This window comes from Phoenix dactylifera, chromosome 16, assembly GCF_051530095.1.
Source record: "Phoenix dactylifera cultivar Ajwa chromosome 16, Ajwa_hap1_PhDact_Kaust_v1.1, whole genome shotgun sequence".
In the NCBI taxonomy this organism is placed as follows: Eukaryota; Viridiplantae; Streptophyta; class Magnoliopsida; order Arecales; family Arecaceae; genus Phoenix; species Phoenix dactylifera.
The window spans coordinates 18,142,923-18,159,020 of NC_143205.1; the positions used below are offsets into that span (position 1 = coordinate 18,142,923).

At 39.1% G+C, this 16,098-nt stretch overlaps 1 protein-coding gene and 1 long non-coding RNA gene across 3 annotated transcripts; one reads left to right on the top strand and one right to left on the bottom strand.

Annotated features, from left to right (window-relative positions):
* The first annotated feature begins 1,133 nt into the window (after nt 1-1,133).
* Nucleotides 1,134-6,921, top strand: LOC149751147 (uncharacterized). Its single transcript, XR_016398723.1, has 2 exons — nt 1,134-5,145; nt 6,028-6,921. It is a non-coding gene; the product is annotated as an uncharacterized LOC149751147 (long non-coding RNA).
* Nucleotides 6,922-9,558: 2,637 nt separating this feature from the next.
* LOC103701122 (putative serine/threonine-protein kinase PIX13) lies at nt 9,559-14,179 on the bottom strand. 2 transcript variants are annotated; one of them, XM_008783097.6, is made up of 6 exons: nt 13,840-14,179; nt 12,838-13,184; nt 11,544-11,679; nt 10,867-11,009; nt 10,663-10,786; nt 9,559-10,256 (listed from the first exon to the last, which is right to left on the bottom strand). In XM_008783097.6, exons 1-6 carry the CDS (start codon nt 13,901-13,903, stop codon nt 9,796-9,798), a joined length of 1,275 nt encoding a protein of 424 aa, XP_008781319.3. In that variant the 5' UTR covers nt 13,904-14,179; the 3' UTR covers nt 9,559-9,795. The 2 variants fall into 2 exon arrangements, with proteins under 2 accessions (XP_008781319.3, XP_038970980.1); XM_039115052.3 differs by lacking the exons at nt 12,838-13,184; nt 13,840-14,179 and adding an exon at nt 12,342-12,820.
* Nucleotides 14,180-16,098: the final 1,919 nt, after the last annotated feature.

A 16,098-nucleotide genomic window follows, 5' to 3' on the forward strand; every position in this document is an offset into this window, starting at 1 on the left:
ACATCCATCAGGTGTAGCTCAGAAAAGCATGGTAATTGGCTAGCGACAGTTTCAAGACTTTCAATCATCAGTGGTTCACATGTCCCACTTTGAATTTGATATGTATATGTGTGTGCGCACACACACACCGACATATATATATATATATATATATATATATATATATATATATATATATATATATATATATATATATATATATATATATATGATGTTTTTAAAGAACAATGTGACCTAGACAAATTAATGATTAGCATTTTAAAAGATCACCAGGACAATAGAAGATAACATGAAAGAAAGTCAATATTTATAATGTAGACTACTGAAAAATATCCAAATAGCAAAAAGAAATAAAACAGAAAAGCAGACTAAAACATAGATGTGTTTGAAGAAAAGGAATCACAGGAAAATTGCAACACCTGTTCGTTCTGGCAGTTCTGACAAACTTGCAGACGCCTATATCCTTTGGCATCTCTTTGGCTGGAATAGACACCAAGAGCTCTTAGCTTGAGATGAAGTTAACAAGCAAACAATAAAATTGTGAAGACCCGAACTGAAGTCGGCAAGGAGTGCCGACTTCAGTTGGGTCATCGTGGTCTGCCCACGAAGACCACGCCGGCCGAACGGCCAGCGGGATCTCCGCCCCACCCCCCTCTTCCCTCTCCCTCTCTCTCTCTCTCCCTCTTTCTCTCCTCTGAGAGCCTCATCCGAGCCCCATCCTTTTCCCCATCCCTCTAAAAAAAAAAAAAAAAAAAAAACTTGAGTTTTTCCCCTCATCTTCTTCCTTTTTTTTGAAAGGATCGCCGGAGCCACCGTCGCCGCCACCGCCGCCGGGTATCCTTTCGTCGACGACCGGAGGTGAGCAAGACAACATAGACCTATTTTTTTTTGGATTTAAGGGGAGAGAAACGATGGGAATCAATGGGTTTTACTTCCCCTGTTTCGGGAAAGTTCCTTTTGGGAGATTCGGCCGGCCGACGGTGGCCGGCCGGGGTCAATCCGGCCGAAATGGGTTCGGCCGGAGGTGGGTGAACGGGGGCCGGGCTTCCAGCTCCGGTCTCCCTCTCTTTCCTCCCTTTCTTCCTCTCTTTCTTCTCTTCTTCTTCCTCCGCTCGGCTGGCGACAGTGGGATGGCCGACGGCGGCGGGCCGAGCGCCGCCGTCGAGGGCCACAGTCGGCCGTCGAGGGCCGACCGGAGCCACCAGCCACCCCCCCTTCTTTCTTTCTTCTTCTTCTCCTCCTTCTTCTTCCTCTTCTCCTTCTTTTTCTTCTTGTTCTTCTTCTTCTTCTTCCGGCTGGGTGTTTTTCCTTGCATCGATTTCCGTGCCTGATTTGTGAACCAGATCTTGGACCGGGTTCAAACTGTGAACCGGTTTCATCTATGCTGTGAATAGGGTTTGATCCGAGTTGGAGTAAATGGGTTCTGATTAGGGTCTGAATCTGAGTCAAGAATTTGGGTTGGAGAATCTGTGTTGGGCTGAGTTGAACCTAATTGGATCTGTAGGCTGGTTTGGTATGGGCCTGAGATCTGATCTGGACCTGAATCTGGTTTGGTTCAATTGGGCCTAATCTGTTTTGGGCTACAATTGGTTTGGGTCTAAAGAATTCTGATTTTTGGGATCTAGTTTACTTATTCTTGGATCTATGAACTTAGGAGTTTAGGAGATTGGAATTAGTTTAAATTATGTTTCTTAATTAATTAAATAATTAATATTTATGTTTAATCAGGGGTTCGTGATATCTGTGGCAGGGATTTTTAAGCGAGCCCAGGTAGGTAACCTTGCTTAAAGTATGATTTACATGTACTATGCATATGTGTGATTATTTCCAGCATATTGATATGTTTTATATTCTTGGCAGTATTATCATTTAGAAGCATGTTTTTGACTGTAAATCGATCATCTGAAAATCTATTATGCATATATATTGGTTTTGAAAACTTATGTTTATATTAAGTTTGATTGTTGGAATTTGTGGATGTGATTTTGGAGACCGCGTGACTATTGTCTAGGATTCCCGCCAATGGGGTGGAAACGTTGGCCCTGTCGACTTGTATGAGGAGCTAGTTCCGGCACTATGGGGTGTTTTGGCTCTGCGGAGCATGCTCTGAGGAGCAGAGATTGGGGCACCCTGGGGTGCAGCACTGCGGTGCAGGGCTCCATTTGGAGCAGAGTGTTGACACTTCGGTGTGACCATGCCACTGGGTGATGTGGCCGTAGTCATGCGGTAGATATGTGGATTATGTTATGCGTGATATGATAGACTAAGATGGTATATATATATATATATATTACTTGAGTATCGGATTGGTTTGCGGATCATCATATTTACTTGTGCACATGACCTGTAGTTATATTGCATATGCTTTAATACATGTTATCGTGACTTTATGCATGTTGTTACCTACTGAGCTGTTGTAGCTCATACCTGTTTTTGACATAATTGCAGGAGATGATTGATAGGGGATTCGGGAGGAGAGGACTTATGACATTGGACATAGATAGATTTAGATTCATTTTGTCATAAGTAATTGATCTTGTAAATAAATGTTACCAACTTTATTTGAGACATTTGAAATTGAATTATTGATTTGATTATCATAAATGATAGATTTTTAGTATTGATATTGTGATCTGATGTTGTGACTTGAGTGTCTGATTATTCAGCCTTGCACGCCCGTGCGGTCCGCCGTGCGGGTGTGCGGCGTCTGGCGCGTCCCGGGCCTAAGTTCGGGTTCGGGGCGTGACAGATTTATTGGTATCAGAGCTTAAGGTTAAGGTATCCTAGGGTTTATGTTCAGGTGAGTATCAGTGGAGAATTATGATAGAAAAACTATCAGAGATTTGGTTTATAATCACTTGAGATTGTAACAAGAATGATATTATAATCTAAGGTTTAAGACCACTAGGGACTGTGGCCTTAGTGGCATTAAAGTTTGAGGTTTAAGCTTATTGGAAAATGTGACCAGTTGGAATCTGAGCATATGTTTAAGATCACTAGGGATCGTGACAGAAATATATCATAGCTTAAGGTTATGATCATTTGGGACATGATAATTAAATTCAGTGCTTAAGGTGTGAGATCACTGGGCATTGTGATAAAATGTATGCATCGGATTTGGTTTTCGATGAGTGTGGAAGGAAAGTATAAATTGTCTTTGATCATGATAAGAGAGGGTAGACCTAAGGCATGTATAGGAAGGTTAGCCTTGGCATATTAGTTATATCATGTTTAGATGTTGTGTAAGTGATCTGAAAGTTCAAACATGATATGGGTGCAGATGTAATAGTACTTTTGGTTTTGTTGGTAATTATTAGAGTAGAGTTTGTGCATGGATCTATTATAGAATTGGAGTGAGCTAAGAACGATTTTTCATAATATTAAAGCAAATTGTTCTTCGAGGTTAAATCTGTATATGAAATTATATTTGGTATTGACATGTTTGGATATTTTAAATAGATGTATTTCTATTGGTGGGTTAAATTTTTAGGGCTAGTAAGCAAATTGGTGGAGAATTCTAATTACTTGAATTTGTATATTCAGATTGGGCTACTGAATTTTTCTTATAATTGTTGGAGACTATTGGATGTGTTAATTTGAACTCAAGTCTCGGTTTATGATCTAACTAGAAATTTTTGTAATTGTAAAATACAAAATTGAGTAGAAATTTCGATTTTGAGATGCTTATGTGAGTTATTATGTGTAGCATTGATCATAGACATTAAGAATTTTGGTGAAAAAGAATTTGGAGGTTGATAGGGTTAATTCCTACTCATAGTGATATTGGCTCAACAGTTCTAACCCATTGAATTTGAAGTAAATTCTGTTGGAAGGAAAATCAATGTAGATTTTCTGATTAAATTGCTAAAGGAATACAAGAATTACCCCTTTAAATTAAACCTAGATATTTTTGGATTCTAAGAAGGTTGTGGAGATCACGTAGTGACCTTAAACTTGACTAAAGGATTGGGGGTTAGTTATGGTAAGTATACTCTATATAAATTGAGGACAAAAAGATCTAGAGGTTTTGCTCTAGTTCTACTTGGAAATTTGAAATTTGGAGTTTTTTTAGTCTTAATGCAAAGTGATACTTTAGTCAGAAATCATTTGTGACTTTAGAGAATTAAATGAATTAAATCAGAGTGTGCAGCGGAAGTCTGGTAGTTTGACTTATTTTGAAACTAGTTAAGATCATTAATATTTGATCTAAAAGGCATTATGATGAAATACTTGAGTTAGTTTCAGGAGAATGTTGTTGATTCTATGGATGATCTAAAGGTAGCTCTGTAATTTTCACCAGTGGATCTTCTATTGTTGACAACTTTTGGGAGAATCTTGGGCATGTTAAATTTAGCATTTACGATTGATGATTCCTTGGTTGGTCTTAGACTTGGAATGTTTTAACATGGATCTCTTATTTGTTGGAATGATGTGGGAGAAAGAAAAGAAAAAAAAAATGATTATAGAATATTAAGAGGATTTGATACTAAAGATTTCTCCTATTTCTATTAAGCCAATTATGATCTCTATGTAGAATCAAGAGAAATTAATTTATTTGGGATATAATTATGGCATTTTAATCCAAGGTTGGGAGTTTGGAATTCTTTTGAAGGAGATCAAAAGAACTTACTACGTGTGGTAAATAGGAAGGACCAAGTTTTGAGGAGGCGCACGATTCCTTATGTAAAGGTGCAGTGGAGCAATCACAGTAAGAGAGAAGCCACCTGGGAGCTGGAGGAGGAGATGAGAGAGAAGTTCCCTGCCTTGTTCTTGGATTGAGGTATGTTTTAATTTCGAGGACGAAATTTCTTTTTAGTTGGTTAGAGTGTGAAGACCCGAACTGAAGTCGGCAAGGAGTGCCGACTTCAGTTGGGTCATCGTGGTCTGCCCACAAAGACCACGCCGGCCGAACGGCCAGCGGGATCTCCGCCCCACCCCCCTCTTCCCTCTCCCTCTCTCTCTCTCTCCCTCTTTCTCTCCTCTGAGAGCCTCATCCGAGCCCCATCCTTTTCCCCATCCCTCTAAAAAAAAAAAAAAAAAAAAAACTTGAGTTTTTCCCCTCATCTTCTTCCTTTTTTTTGAAAGGATCGCCGGAGCCACCGTCGCCGCCACCGCCGCCGGGTATCCTTTCGTCGACGACCGGAGGTGAGCAAGACAACATAGACCTATTTTTTTTTGGATTTAAGGGGAGAGAAACGATGGGAATCAATGGGTTTTACTTCCCCTGTTTCGGGGAAGTTCCTTTTGGGAGATTCGGCCGGCCGACGGTGGCCGGCCGGGGTCAATCCGGCCGAAATGGGTTCGGCCGGAGGTGGGTGAACGGGGGCCGGGCTTCCAGCCCCGGTCTCCCTCTCTTTCCTCCCTTTCTTCCTCTCTTTCTTCTCTTCTTCTTCCTCCGCTCGGCTTGCGACAGTGGGATGGCCGACGGCGGCGGGCCGAGCGCCGCCGTCGAGGGCCACAGTCGGCCGTCGAGGGCCGACCGGAGCCACCAGCCACCCCCCCTTCTTTCTTTCTTCTTCTTCTCCTCCTTCTTCTTCCTCTTCTCCTTCTTTTTCTTCTTCTTCTTCTTCTTCTTCTTCTTCTTCTTCTTCCGGCTGGGTCTTTTTCCTTGCATCGATTTCCGTGCCTGATTTGTGAACCAGATCTTGGACCGGGTTCAAACTGTGAACCAGTTTCACCTATGCTGTGAATAGGGTTTGATCCGAGTTGGAGTAAATGGGTTCTGATTAGGGTCTGAATCTGAGTCAAGAATTTGGGTTGGAGAATCTGTGTTGGGCTGAGTTGAACCTAATTGGATCTGTGGGCTGGTTTGGTATGGGCCTGAGATCTGATCTGGACCTGAATCTGGTTTGGTTCAATTGGGCCTAATCTGTTTTGGGCTACAATTGGTTTGGGTCTAAAGAATTCTGATTTTTGGGATCTAGTTTACTTATTCTTGGATCTATGAACTTAGGAGTTTAGGGGATTGGAATTAGTTTAAATTATGTTTCTTAATTAATTAAATAATTAATATTTATATTTAATCAGGGGTTCGTGATATCTGTGGCAGGGATTTTTAAGCGAGCCCAGGTAGGTAACCTTGCTTAAAGTATGATTTACATGTACTATGCATATATGTGATTATTTCCAGCATATTGATATGTTTTATATTCTTGGCAGTATTATCATTTAGAAGCATGTTTTTGACTGTAAATCGATCATCTGAAAATCTATTATGCATATATATTGGTTTTGAAAACTTATGTTTATATTAAGTTTGATTGTTGGAATTTGTGGATGTGATTTTGGAGACCGCATGACTATTGTCTAGGATTCCCGCCAATGGGGTGGAAACGTTGGCCCTGTCGACTTGTATGAGGAGCTAGTTCCGGCACTATGGGGTGTTTTGGCTCTGCGGAGCATGCTCTGAGGAGCAGAGATTGGGGCACCCTGGGGTGCAGCACTGCGGTGCAGGGCTCCATTTGGAGCAGAGTGTTGACACTTCGGTGTGACCATGCCACTGGGTGATGTGGCCGTAGTCATGCGGTAGATATGTGGATTATGTTATGCGTGATATGATAGACTAAGATGGTATATATATATATATATTACTTGAGTATCGGATTGGTTTGCGGATCATCATATTTATTTGTGCACATGACCTGTAGTTATATTGCATATGCTTTAATACATGTTATCGTGACTTTATGCATGTTGTTACCTACTGAGCTGTTGTAGCTCATACCTGTTTTTGACATAATTGCAGGAGATGATTGATAGGGGATTCGGGAGGAGAGGACTTATGACATTGGACATAGATAGATTTAGATTCATTTTGTCATAAGTAATTGATCTTGTAAATAAATGTTACCAACTTTATTTGAGACATTTGAAATTGAATTATTGATTTGATTATCATAAATGATAGATTTTTAGTATTGATATTGTGATCTGATGTTGTGACTTGAGTGTCTGATTATTCAGCCTTGCACGCCCGTGCGGTCCGCCGTGCGGGTGTGCGGCGTCTGGCGCGTCCCGGGCCTAAGTTCGGGTTCGGGGCGTGACAAAAATAAAACTTAATAATCTCCATCAAAGAAAGCTAATGCATACATATCCTATTGAAAGTCTAAAGCAGAAAAAATAGTTTAACGAGACCTGAAAGACACATCAAAGTGCCAATTTCATACCACTGTAAGTTGAACATGGAGGAATTAATGATAGTAGTTAAAATTGTGCGATGAATCCAGACACTCTGTAGGGAGCGTCAAAGCAACAATATGCACATTTCCTTGCTTAAAAAGAAAGGCAGTGGGGGACAATAATGCTTATTCCATCTAGAACAACAGAATTGAAATCCGAAGTCAATATAAAAATAATAAATTCATTGAATTTAAGTAGTGATATGTAACCTGCATAGAAGTGAATAGCCAAATTTAAATATAGCTTCACATTAGATGAAAATGAAAAAGAAATAAGCCAGAGATAAACTCCATGCTTATAATGATGGTCATGAATGCAACCTCAAATTGGTTGAAGATTTAAAAGAGATGGTGCTTTAGCAAAGATAATAACTCTTTATCTTACTTCGGTAAAATATAGGACCGCTCAAAAGGAAATTGTTTGGCTTTGCGCGTGATGACACGGAAGAGTGAGTAGTGGTCGATGGAGACACGGGAGAGCGTAACTACGGCACTAATTTTGCCGACTTTATTTTTATAATATCCTGCAATTGATTGCCGGCTTTTCTTAGTTTTGATTACTTATAAATACAGAGCTACCGGTCATTTTTGAGACCCAAGCTAGGGTGCCACCGGATTGGGAAGATTGTGATGTGTCAACTTGACTAGTAAAATTTATATCCTAAACGATATTGGCCACCGAAATTTTAATATGTCTTGATCTATAGATACTTCAACTATCAATACAATATTTTCAGATCGGGTTCGATAATGTCTCGTTTAGATTTTGTTTAGTAGTTTACCCTATATATGAGTGAGTTTTGGTTTTGGATTGAGTTGTTATAGAAAGGTACATGTCAATTATAGAGTGTTTGGTCAAGTTGATAGTGTGGTTACAAATATTCAAGTCGCATTTTGAATTGTCCAAGTCTCTAAACATGACTCAAACCAAGCTGTAATTAGACTTGACATTTCTTTCAATCAACTTCAGTTGCATGTTGACCCTACCAGGCTGTAACTGTTGCTTGAACTTGTCTGTTACGGATTATAGTTGTATCCTTCATGTAAAACAAGGATTCATCTTTCTACGCACAAATCCATCATTGGATCATCCATTGCTCACTTTGAATGATGGAGTTTGGAATGCTTTGAGATCTATGTAGTAGCCGGCATAAAGGAAGATAAATCTTTTTTTTTTTTACATGGAGGATACAACCGTTATCCGTTAGGTACATACTTTATGAGTGCCAGTTCTAGCATATTCATTGCTGATTCACACACGGATGCACAGAAAGGTTACTGACGTTCCAATTTGTACGTTGGAGCCTTCCAGTTGGAAGACTTAAAAAAAAATCCATAAAGGTTTCTAAAAATTGGCGCACACAGAACCAAAAGTAATTCTCCACAAAAAAAATAGCACTTTTTCTTTTACAATGACATCAAAGGTCATGAATACTTTGCTCTTAAATTTTTCTCGGTCACCTCCTTTATTTTCTTCTTCTTATGAAATATGTGGTTCTTGTGAAAACAAGTGTAAACTTCAATTCCAACAGAGAGAGTGCAGGGGTGGAGATGGTCATTCAAATGCTGGTGGAAGTTGACATTACAAGAAGAGATAGTGGCCCTCATTGGATGTGTGGATGCACATGCTGCTGGCTGGATGGCTAAGATTAGATTGGCATTAAGACAAAGTGTGAATTAGAGGGGAGGGTAATTAAGATGTGCATCATAGTATCAAGGAACTAAGGTCTGTTCTTGGAGTAATAAGGTGATCAAGAGCTAAGGAGGCATTAAGGTGGAATTTTGAGGACATACTCCATTCTTCCCTGCAGCAGGATGATTAGAATTTCATCATCCTAGAATTGAATTGAATCACATGGAGGTCTCTAAGCTTCGTATCAAAATGATATCATTCTAGCCGGTTTCGCAGGTTCCTTTTCCGAAGGACCTCAGCATAGAAAGCAGCCTCCGATTGTTAGGCAAGTAATCCTAAACCAGGTCAATTTTCACTAGCATTTTGCCCATATTTTTATGTGTAGAAGTCTTCATGAGATCGATTCTTACACAGGAAACCAATACAGGCACACAAAGACGGGCCTTTTTCAGTCTTCAGACTTGCATTGTTTAAAGTTGACAAAATGGCATACAGATCAAGTTTCCATCCTAACCAGAACTTGTTGGTAGGGGTGCACCCAAGTAAATAAGCAGAAGAAAAAAAAGCCCTGCTGAATACCTGTGATAAGTAAAACTAGAAACTCCAGTTTATGCAAATCAAACACACTCTTCTTCATGTTTCCATAATTGACATCATTAAAAGCATTAGCTTCTCATTTCAATGCTCAATTACATTTGCCATCGATACAAGTCATCGCATCATTGTAAATAAAAGCAGAAAATGCTATTTTATGGAAATAGGAGTCGCTCCTCTTTAATTTTTCTATATATTAATCTTATAAAATATGTTGTTATAATATAAAAGATAATATTCTGATTTCATGGATCAGAACACTTTCAGTTTGTCGATACAAAATCGTCACAACATCCTCAAACCCTAGAAAAAATCTACAATCATTAGGTTTACAATAAACAAAAATGGTGTTGGTCTACATGCACAATTAATCAGATCAAAGCATGACTGTCAACTTACTCTATGAGGGGGGTGGTTGGCCCGCATGCCAGACCCAACACCATATCTCGACTTAAGTGGGGATCGGGGCTTTGCTGGTATTTGGCCGTTGGGAGCAGTGGGCTGGTGGGAGTCATCTTTAGACTTAGACTCCCTTGACCTGCCTTTTGTGGCCTCGATCTGCTCCAACGTTTCCAACACTTCCTTCATAGATGGCCGGTTTTTAGGTTCACCAGCAAGACACTTCAGTGTAAGCTGAGCAGCCCGAAAAGCTCCTTTGGAGGGGTACCGTCCCTCAAGCCGTGGATCCATCAACCGCGCCAGCTTTCTACGATCAGCTAAGTAAGGTTTACCCCAATCGATTAAATTATGTTGCTCACTCGGACGATTGGTATCAAGTGCTCGCTGACCAGACAGCATCTCCAGTAAGACAACTCCAAATCCATAAACATCACTCTTCACATAAAGATGGCCTAATTGATGCAACGGATTTCAATTATTTCACTTTAAAAAGAAAAGGACGGATGCAAATAAATAAACAAAGAGCAAGCGAGCATGCATATATTCTTGTTCATTATATTAGCAAGGCTATAGAGACCTCATATGAGAACTCAGAAAAGAGTTTTGGGAGGCTTCATAAAGTTTCATGTGCCCTAGTGCCTGGGTCAGTGGAAGATCAATGATGTGCAAAATGCACCAGTGTGGCCCCAATCCAAAAGCACAACAGCATTTCACCACTGTTGCCAACAAGCCACTTCATAGTAGAGGTGGTGAAGCATATGATGCTTCTCTAGTTGGGGCCCACAATCCACATATGAAATGGTGGCTACCTTGATTTATGATGTTTGTAGCACATTTTTGGTTTTTTATGATACATACCAGTGGCAACATACTCTGGAGCAGCATATCCATAGGTTCCCATGACTCGTGTGGTGACATGCGACTCTCCACCAGTTGGCCCAAGTTTTGCCAATCCGAAGTCCGAAAGCTTGGGATTGTAGTTCTACACAAGAAACCAAGATAAAGCCACAATGAGGCCACTAACTCTTAAGAAGAATAGAAGAATGAAGGCAAGAACTTTACCGAGTCGAGGAGGATATTGGAAGCCTTGAAGTCTCGATAAATGACCTTTCTTTCTGATGTATGTAGGAATGCAAGGCCACGAGCGGCACCTATGGCAATCTTCAGCCTTAGGCTCCAAGAGAGTGGCTCAAAAGCTGCTCCTCCTGCCCATTATATGCCGATCACATAAGTATGCAAAGAATAAATCATGAAACTGAAGGACATCAAATCATTCCCCAGCAACATAGAACAATGAAATGCAATCTGCAGGCCCACAATACCGATGAATTTTTACAACTTGGTTCTTTCTGAGATACTCCAAAACATGATGAACAGCCTAAAAAAGTATATTTTTCTTTGATTGGAAGACTATATTTTCACAGTTATATAGGTTTAAGAATAGTTATGCAAAGATCACTTTTCTAAGAGTAAAAATCAAAATAAATAAGATGATAAAACAACTAAGATATATAAACGAACCTAAGATTCCAGTACATTTCAATTCATACCAAAATTATTATTCTACCCAGGGAAGTTTGATGAAGAAACCACTGTGCCATTTGATGTGACTCATCTTATTACCATTGAGTGATCTATCATTAGCATTACATTAGTGCATTATCAGTAAAGTAGTATTGCAGAGTGATCAGTGCTTGCAAGATACTCTTGGTAATATCTGTATTTGCTGCAAGACTCACTTCGAAAGAGGTGATTCTCTAGGCTGCCCCTTGCCATGAATTCATACACAAGAAGGAGCTCCTTGTCCTCCCAGCAATAGCCCAAGAGCTTGACAAGATTGGGATGTGATAACCTCCCCAGGAAATTTACTTCAGACTGCAAATAAAAAAGAAAAATAAGTTTAACAGATTGAGTACCAACGAACATTGTACGAAAAAAAATCACAATTAACAGAAAGAAGCATGATTACCAATTAAAGAACACCTACCAGACATCAACAGAGGTTCTGGAATTCGGATCATCTCCAGTTCAGGGTTGAACTAAAGAGTTCTGGTTCTACATTTCCAGCCATCCATGTATTGTGGAACAGCCAGTGAATGGGGCTGGGATTTTTTGCATTACACGAATGGTAACTGATTTAGAACCGGCCTTCTCTAGTTCAACCATGATTGGAGAGGATCCCGACTTAAGGTGCTGACTTTCCATAACAATGACAATGAATCTTTTTCCTGTCATTCCTAAATGCAAATTATCACACTTCAAGCACACAGATGCCTAGGAAATTTGATGTAATTAACTGGGTCACATGTCAAAAGATTTAAAGGGTGACAAAAGAATCTGAAATGCCTTTCCCTGATACTTAGAATAAGGCACGCTATGATTTCCCAACAGAGTTACGCCAAAGTATAAATGCTCAAAGGTTATAATAATGAATGCACAAGAAGTCATGGGTAGAAGATAACAGAACTTTAACTGATAAATATATACTGATTGCACTCATGTGACATATGTTCTACTATTAAACAGAAACACCTAACCTCCATGGGTGAAGCTAAAAGGCATCCATGCATACATCTCCACTGCATTTCCTCTCTCCTTGATATGTTTTCAAGCGATTTGCGTGTGCTGAAGTCTAGTAAAAGGGTAAATGGAAAATATTGGCAACATTTGAGTTTCCTCAGGTATCCGATGCAAGAAAATATAATTGTGTGAATCCATTTCGTCAACATCACAATTTTCAAGCAAGACAAATATTTGGAAAGTCATAAAATCATATTACAAGAGAAACAAAAAGAAGAAGAAGAAGAAGAAGAAGAAGAAGAAGAAATCTAGTATATGTACAAGTAAGGAAGAACATTTCTGCTTACAACAATTTCCTACTTGCAATGAGAAAGGAAAGAATATACGCAAAAAAAAAAGTCATGAAAAAGCTAAGAAGAAATACAGCAGGAAAAGAACATTAACCACAAGTTCACAATAAAATCAACAAAAATGGGCATCAACCTCTTAAAATAAACGAATATGGACAATCACCTGCCACTCCTCCAACCCTTGCATGCTCTCAGGGTTCAGTTTCTTTACAGCAACCATCATTCCCATCCCACTCTTTGCTGGGTTCAGAGTCTTCTCATCCACCCATCCCTTATATACTCTCCCAAATCCTCCTTCCCCTAGAACTGTCTCGGGCTTAAAATTCCTCGTGGCGCTCTTCAATTCAGCAAAAGTAAAGATTCGAAGGTTTGGTGCCTCCAGGATCCGACCCTCTGGAGAAGCCTCACCAACGCTTACACTACTGCCAGAAGACTGCCAAAAGGTGCTACTGCTGATGTTTGACAGCTTCCCAGTTGTGGTGGTGCTGCTGCTGGCCTTTGATGTCCGCCCTACAATTAAAACAGATGGGAGAAAAAGAAAGAGAAATGGAGAAAAAGGTTAAGAAACCTTCAAAAAGACCCATTTCAAAGCAAATTGGAGAAATCATCCAAACCTGAATAAGAAATACAGAAAATTCTGGTCAAAACCCGGTTTTAAATCACATTTGAGTTGGAAATTTCTCAAACCCATTCTAGTTTGATAGATACTAAAGCATCAGGAACCACGATTGAAGGAAATGAAAGAAAAACTGGGAAGTTCAGGCTGCCTTGCGATTTCAAAAGGAAAAAAAAAACAAAAATTCCATTTTTCTTTAGGTAGGAAAAGAGTCACAAAGAAAAATCCACACAAAATTTTAAAACAAAAACAAAGTGATTTTTTTCCTAAAACAGCGACCTTGAAACTATCGGATCAGATCAACCCATTCATTGTGAAGTAGATACAGAAAGAAAGGCATGCGAAGAACATATATAAAAATTCACATTTTTATACGATTACTAGCATGGGGGGAGAAAACTAGCAGACAAACAAATAAAAAAATAAAAGCTTTGATCAGAAAATGGAGAAGACCAAAGGGGAGAAAGGCAAGCAGAATCATAAAAATCTCATCTTTTTCGTTTCAGTGGCACATATAAAAGGTATAGATTCTTGTTGATCTTGTATTACCTGGACTGGATGGTCTGGTTGCAGGACATAGAGACGCCACCTGAGAACCGAAGCAATTCCCCATCACCTATTCTTGTTTCTCTCTCCCCCCCTCTCTCTCAAACTATATCTTCTCACTTCTCTCTCTACGAGGTTTCTCTTCGTCTCCCTTCTCTCTAGGCAGAAGGAGAACTGGGCATGGCGTGGAAGGAGGGAGGAAAGGGAGAAAGGAAAAAACGAAGGCAGAGAGAAGGAGAAAACGTTGATTTGATGCGCCCCTTTTTTCCTCTATTCTACAAACTTTCCATTCCCCATAGTTTTGTCTTTGGCTTCTGGTCGCCGAGTCGTGAAGTCTAATCTGCCGTTGGTACCGTGGGCTTTAAACATGGTTTAATAGAATCTGAAGGGCAGGATCCCATGTTGTGTGCAAAACAAATTTCATGAAAAGGTGGCCAATTATATGTAGCGACAGATTTTTTTTAAGTTGGGGTAATAAGAAGGAATTTCTTTTACCACCAGAAATAAAAAAGGAAAATTTGTTTTAATACATATGAGAAATTGGACCATTTAGGAGAAAAATGACTACATAAGGTAGCCAATTGGACTTGTTGCAGTCCATTAACGCCAACTCATCTTGCTGAAATAGTTCAAATTCATCTCGAATTGGTAGCATTTTTATGTTGGTTCTTAAAAAATATATAAAGAAAAAGAAAATAAACAGCATTGTGTTTTTCTTGGTAGAATTGTTTGATTTTTCTCTTTTTTTTGGTAAATTTAGTATTAGCATGCATGTATATCTTGCTTCAATTATGATTTCATGGATCAAAGAAAATGCAAAACTACCTGATGATAAACAAAGAGTTCTGGAAACTAAGATTTAGTGATTATCTAGAACATAAAAGCCAATATTTAGGAGAAGAATGCACTGCTAAAATGTTCCTCATCTTGATCTAGTATTGGCATGACACTTTGTGTCAAAAATTTGAATTACATTAAACTAATCCAAAAACAACTGCAATCCTGAAGAATTAGAATAGCCTATACATAATTTTTCGGATGGTAATCTTAATTCTTCAGAGTTAATCCATGGATTTATGTTGATCTAGCATTGCTTCTGAGTTGCTAGCTCCAACCTCATGAATGAGATGAACCTCCTCATGCAACAGTGGCCCAAAGGCATTCTTATACTTTTTCTATCTCCATCTAATAAAAGTATATTTGGACCTTTACCCTGTAATGAAAAATAAAAAGTGTGGTCTACAACAATGCTCATGGCTGAAACTATGTTGGAGGTTCCACGGCAAATTCAGCTTGGTAAAAGATGCCGGAGGTTTCGCGGCAAATTCAGGTCATACATGAAAGGGTTGACCATTGAATTATGACACCTCTTTTAATCGATACAAGCTTGTAGCAGAAATTCTTGAGGGAGAAATGTAAATAATGGTTGAAAACTTGGTAGAAAATCCAGCAATCCGGTTGACAACTTGGGGAGTTCAAGAAGATGAGACGGAGAGTTTTTATGTAATCGAATCACTTTGTGAAGATAAATAGATGGATGCTGACCGCCCAATAACTTGGTTGAATAAAAAATCTTGCGTTAGCTGCCTCCAGCGAGAGACTGCCGAGGACAACGGGGTGGGGTGAGAGAAAGGGGCCGAGTTCCAAAAAGTCGGTCATTAACTGCAGACTTCAAGCATGTGCCATGAAGAATTGGAAGTAGATCTACTTTTATCTTCTTGTGCAGGAAAATAAAAGAAAAGAAAAGAAAGAAAAAAAACACTTTGTTTCAGTCAAAGGCATCTCTTAAAGTTGATTAGTCGTCATTATGTTAGCATCAAGCTCAATTAAGGTGGAAACAGAAGAAAGGGAAACAGTTTTTCTTCTTTTTTTTTTAAAAAAAAAAAAGATAGTGTGAGGACCAAGAACATCTTTCCATTTCAGAATTTAGTGGCTTATAAGAATAGGAAAAACGAAGAGCTACTTTATCCAAATAATATTGGCAGAAATTTAATAAATTTTTTTTTAATGAAAAAACGTATATGATTAAATTGCTAAACTGAATAGAGCTGATGAATATTTAGTGGGTCGGAAGGTAAGCACTAAATAGTTCCTAAATAAAGATATATTCAACTGATTCAAATAATTGGAACAAGACTTTAATTGTTATGATTATGGTATGTATTGTTTGAGATATAATAAGAACTTTCATTTTTAAGATTAGGAGGGGCTCATCTCTAATTTTTCTATACTATACCCACTCAACCATCGAGGACCAAATCT

Excerpts from the sequence above, each read along its gene's own strand:
- LOC103701122 (XM_008783097.6), bottom strand. The coding sequence starts at position 13,903 with ATGGGGAATTGCTTCGGTTCTCAGGTGGCGTCTCTATGTCCTGCAACC. Across the intron at positions 11,010-11,543 it reads AGAGAATCACCTCTTTCGAA|GAGGAGCAGCTTTTGAGCCA; the intron begins GTGAGTCTTGCA and ends TATAATGGGCAG. Across the intron at positions 10,257-10,662 it reads TCCAGAGTATGTTGCCACTG|GCCATCTTTATGTGAAGAGT; the intron begins GTATGTATCATA and ends TGCATCAATTAG.